Genomic DNA, 6,324 nt, shown 5'->3' on the forward strand with positions numbered 1-6,324 from the left:
CCAGAAATAATAGAAATTAGATTTTTATTTTAATACTTGTATCATGGTCACTTTCTCTGAGCACAGACGTGGCCAAATTTACACAGAGCCGATAGCTCTACTTCCTCTATCAACCCCCATTGTTAAGCCGACGCTGTAAGAGACAGTATATGAGTGTTAAATCAGTTTTTTGTCAGATGTGAAAAGAAACTGTGACTAATTCTCCACCCATTCCCCATAGCCTGTCACCTGATTCAACATGTCACCTGAGTCCAACTGCTCCTCTGTTGCCATGGTGACCGGTGAGACTGGCCTTCTGGATTGCGTTCCAGAGCTGATGTGCAACGGCAGCCGATGGCCGAACGCTAGCGACCAGGTGCCCGACGCGTGCCTGAGCCGGGAGGAGTACCTGGAGAGACACATGGGCCCACGCCGCTCCTCCGACTTCCTCCCGATCTGCGTCACCTACCTGATCATCTTCCTGGTGGGTGTCCTGGGCAACGTGATGACCTGCACTGTCATCGCCTACCACCGGGTCATGCGAACGCCCACTAACTACTACCTGCTCAGCCTGGCCGTGTCCGACCTGCTGGTGCTGCTCCTGGGTCTGCCCCTGGAGCTGTACGAGATGTGGAGAAACTACCCCTTTCTGCTGGGGAAGGGCGGCTGCTACTTTAAGACCTTCCTGTTCGAGACCGTCTGCTTCGCCTCTATCCTCATCGTGACCGCGCTCAGCGTGGAGCGCTACATCGCCGTGGTCCACCCCCTGAAGGCCAAGTACGTGGTGACGCGCGCCCACGCCAAGCGGGTCATCCTGAGCGTCTGGGGCATCTCGATGCTGTGCGCCGTGCCCAACGCCAGCCTGCACGGCATCCTCACCCTCCCGCCAGGTTCCGGCGCCTCGGGGATCCCCGAGTCGGCCCTCTGCACGCTGGTGAGGCCGCGCTGGATGTACAACCTGCTGATTCAGGTGACCACACTTCTCTTCTTCCTGCTGCCCATGCTGACCATCAGCGTGCTGTACCTGCTCATCGGCCTGCAGCTGAGGAGGGAGAAGATGCTGCAGGCTCTGGAGGAGAAGTCCAGTCATGGCCCCCAGAGCTACACCGCCAGGCGCGCGCAGCAGCAGAAGGCACGGCGCCGGCAGGTCACAAAGATGCTATGTGAGTAGCCTTCACACACATCACTCATATCTTTCACACACATCACTCATATCTTTCACACACATCACTCATCTTTCACACACATCACTCATCTTTCACACACATCACTCATATCTTTCACACACATCACTCATCTTTCACACACATCACTCATATCTTTCACACACATCACTCATATCTTTCACACACATCACTCATATCTTTCACACTCATCACTCATCTTTCACAATCAGTACAAAGACGCTGGGAGAGTAGCCTTCACACACGTCACTCATATCTTTCACAATCAGTACAAAGACTCAGGGAGAGTAGCCTTCACTAACGTCACTCAGGTCTTTCACACACATCACTCATATCTTTCACACACATCACACTCATATCTTTCACACACATCACACTCATATCTTTCACACACATCACTCATATCTTTCACACACATCACACTCATCTTTCACACACATCACTCATATCTTTCACACACATCACACTCATCTTTCACACACATCACACTCATCTTTCACACACATCACTCATATCTTTCACACACATCACTCATATCTTTCACACACATCACACTCATCTTTCACACACATCACTCATATCTTTCACACACGTCACTCATATCTTTCACACACATCACTCATATCTTTCACACTCATCACTCATATCTTTCACACTCATCACTCATATCTTTCACAATCAGTACAAAGACACTGGGATTGTAGCCTTCACACGTCACTCATATCTTTCATGAATCTAATTGAATTGGGTAGACACTCTTCTGCTGACTTGAACCATAATAATCAAATGTAATGTATTTCTTTACGTGTTTCCCTCAGCGGATCATTTCATGTCATGATGAAATCATTTCTACCATTCTGGTCATTTGAAACCGCCCATAGAAAATAGACTGTCTGTCTCTGCCAGAAGCAGAGAGAAACTACAGGTTTCATCATCTTCCTTTGACACTTGACACTAAACTATGCAATGATCCATAATTCATATTGATGGAATAGTGTAAGTTTAGTACATTTAGACTGAACAGATTTCTAGGCCATATGAGAAAAGAAATGTTTTTGTTTGTTTTTTCACATGAGAAATCTGCACGGTTTATTTGCTAGCAATCAAGACCGAGTTCAACACCTAGTTCTCCTGCCCATCTCTGGCCTTCCCCTTTGTTGGATCTTTGAAAGCAGAGTAGGGTTTGAATCCAGTTTGTTCCTTTATGCCATGCTTGGGTTTATTAGGCCTACTGCCTGCACTTCCAACATGGCGTGGAGCAGAGGGGCTTCCTGAAAACCTTCCTGACTGACACACACGTGAACACACACACACACACACACACACACATGAACGCACACACCTGCACACACACACACACGTGAACACACACACACACACACACACACACGTGAACACACACACACACACACACACACGTGAACACACACACACACACACACACACACACACACACGTGAACACACACACACACACACACACACACGTGAACACACACACACACACATGAACGCACACACCTGCACACACACGCACGCACACACACACACACACACACGAGAACCTTCCTGACTGGCATGGAGCAGAGGGGCTTTCTGAAAACCTTCCTGACTGACACACACACACACACACAAGGCCCTTCCTGACTGCGTGCGATGTGTATAGATCACAACCAAACACAAGAACAAGGAACACAAATCTGCAAGCTCTATTATTTTGGAGTTCTGATTGTATAACAATGCCACGGTTTAATCTGGTTAAAGGACACCTGTGCCTTCGGGCCATTTAGTCATCTGGGTTAGAGTAGTTTAGCCCCCCCTAATGCTCAGTCAAGGGTACTGCAGTAGTCTTACCGTGAACAAAAAGGTTAACTGCATTCTTCTGTTCAATTGAATTATTTATCTCGGCCATGCTGACTGCATCCATTGAAAAAAAAACTAAGGAATCCAGCATGTGGAGACCCAAACTCACTATCAGAGCTAAGAACACACACACACACACACACACACACACACACACACACACAAACACACACACACACACACACACACACACAAACACACATACACACGCACACATGAACCCAAACACACACACACACACACACACACACACACACACACATCTAATCAGTCACAGCATTAATTGGAAAGCTTCTCCTATCGGCTTCAAATGGACTGATAAATTGATAGATAACAATAAGTAGGTTATTGTTGCCCCTTCGGCTCATGTGCACACAAACACTCATACACACACACATCATGTCACTGGATATGAAATGTGTCTTATAAAAGACAGTAAAGTACAATACATACATTTAATTTGAATGTAAAATGTCCATTCACATTGTCCATATTATCTCATTGACATTTAGTAAATACATTTGCATGTTGATGCTATTGTTAAATGTAAGCACACTTAAAAGGGTGCCCACATTTTTGCACAGCCTATTTTTTTGACATTTTATTTTATTTCATACAACTCAATACTGCTACATTAGGAATCTTTGTCTGAAAAACATCCCATTATCAGTTTCTCTAGAAAATGAATGATATATTGCAATGATGTTTTCTCATAAAGACAGAGCCAAATCACATGCAACATCAGAGGGGTGCCCAAACTTTTGCATAAAACTGTATAATACAATGTCTCTGTTTAAACCATCTTTACTGCAGCTTTTCACTGTGTTTGTTTCATTTAGTTGGTCCAGAGCCCTGTAATCCAGACCTGAGATAGCACCTCTGCCTGTCTGAGTCCCCTGGTAGCGGGCGAGACAGCACGGCTGATTGTCTGTGTCTGGGCCTGGATGCCCTCTCGCCTCTATTACACTGCATGGCCAAAGAGGTTGAAGCTGTGTCTATTCACTGTGGCATGTTGTTTTCACATCACACAGTGAAAAGCAGTGGCTTCTGTGCATTGCATTTCCCCATGGCGTGGTTACTGCGTGCTGCACACTGTAAAACAACATGCCGTGGCGATTGCTTTTCCTCCCGTTCCAAAGCCGTGTTTGCATTGTAAGGTCACACGAAATAGTTTTTTTTTTCATACGACAGGCTAAACACAGACTGCTAGAGAAATCAACTAAAGAAACATAGTCCATTGTCTCACAACATTCCTACCCTCAAGACATCAGAAGGCCTCAAATTCTCAGCCCTGGAGAATTTATACAACTTTATACAGTCTCCGACAGAAAAAGGTGGTATAATTCTCTAACCTCTCACAGAGGCGATATTACTTTTGGTCTGTCTTTACAGTGGACATGGTTAGTTTAGCAATGGCAAATATTTTTGGCAGTAGTATGCAGGTGGTCAGATATTTTGTATTTGACAATTCTACCAATGTATTTAAAAAACAAAAGCTGTACAATAAGAATACATGGAGGTTGTTTGGTGACAGCTAGATCTTACTACTACTGATAAACTAATACCTGTTACAGTTTTTTACAGTCATTTTTACACTTCTCAATACCATGTCAACTTTTTCAAAACTCTTCACACAGACACACACCTCAGCTAGACACACACCTCAGCGTATCTTATGATCAAACACAGGCATCTTGAAGTGTTGCAACATGTGTATATTATGTGTTGCTCTATCCTCTATTTCTGCACAGTTTAGTGATGCATTGCAAAAAAAAGGAAAAATCTATGAAACCATATATTGTAATTCAAATCAAATACCGCAAATATGAAATTCAGCTATGTATATACCTCAAGACAGCTCTATGCTAAAGCTCTATTCTGTGGTATACTATAGTACAAAAGGTCCCAGTACAGTACAATCCCCCATATTCCACAAATATTCCAAGGCAAGCTGTTGTCATGACACCAAGAACAAACTTGTTTGATCTAGTTGGTTTGACACAACACTGTAGATACCACTGAGTGTAATATTATTGAGTGTAATACAATGTCCACCTGTTCTAAAAGGTGTCAGTGGTACAGTGGTTAGTGTTGTTGTCTAACAAGCAGCTGACCTGGATTCAGTTCCTGGGCAATGCAAGATGCTATTGTAAATCCCTTTGGATGAAAGTTTCTGCTTAGTACCAGACCTTTGCTGTAGTTGTATTTTTGGGTCCCTTTGTTTAATTGATAGCCCATGACTTACATTTACAGCAGTAATAGTCTAATTGATAACCCATGACTTACATATACAGCAGTAATAGTGGGAAAATGTATTGTCCTGTTGATGGTGTTTACAGTTGTCCTGGTGGTGGTGTTTACAGTTGTCCTGGTGATGGTGTTTACAGTTGTCCTGGTGATGGTGTTTACAGTTGTCCTGGTGGTGGTGTTTGGGATCTGCTGGGCTCCATTCCACACCGATCGCCTTATGTGGAGTTTCATCGACCACTGGTCCAGCAACCAGCTGAACATCTTCCAGTACGTCCACGTCATCTCCGGCGTCTTCTTCTACCTCAGCTCAGCCGTCAACCCCGTCCTCTACAACCTCATGTCCAGCCGCTTCCGTGAGATGTTCAAGGGGATGGTGTGCCAGCGCCGTCTGTGCCAGCGCCGTCTGCGCCCGCCCGCGCCCTGCAGGAAGCAGTCGCTCAGCATGACCCGTCTCACCTTGCGGAGTACCCCCAGTGATGGCCCACAATGCAACACCATACCTCTCGCCAAAGCAGACAATAACTAATCGACCGTTGCCTGATCAGGCCTTGGGGCGGAGGAGGGATTGTTCACCATGTACAGTCGCACTAACTACCAAAGCTGAGGCTACTGTAGATAATTAATAGTGCCGACTGATTTGTACATTTTGAAGCTGTGAGAAAAATGTGTGTCTGCTTGTAGCATCTGATTAAAGCATCATCAACAATGTGTGATCAATTTGGCTAATAAGTGGCTAATAAATGACTAATAAGTGGCTAATACGTGACTAATAAATGTCTTGTACTGTAGGACTGGCTATATGCTCTTCAACTGTATGGCACGTCTCTACAGGACTCTTTTGATTTCCTCTCCATGTTGACACATTGAACATTATCAGTAAACATTTGTTGTCAAGCCATACATTAATTCAAACCATTTTCATAATTATAAAGCTCAAATACATGTTTATATATTTTTTCCAGGTAAGGGGATATGGATTATATTTTAGGAATTGAAGGTTGCTACGAATAGCTGGCTCATATTATATGGTTCCAAAAGTGGTTCCTTTT

At 44.5% G+C, this 6,324-nt stretch overlaps 1 protein-coding gene across 1 annotated transcript; it reads left to right on the forward strand.

Moving 5' to 3' along the window:
* The first annotated feature begins 238 nt into the window (after positions 1-238).
* Positions 239-5,988, forward strand: nmur1a (neuromedin U receptor 1a). Its single transcript, XM_012828229.3, has 2 exons — positions 239-1,142; positions 5,437-5,988. The coding sequence occupies exons 1-2, from the start codon at positions 239-241 to the stop codon at positions 5,799-5,801; spliced, it is 1,269 nt and encodes a 422-aa protein (XP_012683683.2). The 3' UTR covers positions 5,802-5,988.
* Positions 5,989-6,324: the final 336 nt, after the last annotated feature.

The sequence above is a fragment of the Clupea harengus genome, chromosome 10 (assembly GCF_900700415.2).
Source record: "Clupea harengus chromosome 10, Ch_v2.0.2, whole genome shotgun sequence".
Taxonomy (NCBI): domain Eukaryota; kingdom Metazoa; phylum Chordata; class Actinopteri; order Clupeiformes; family Clupeidae; genus Clupea; species Clupea harengus.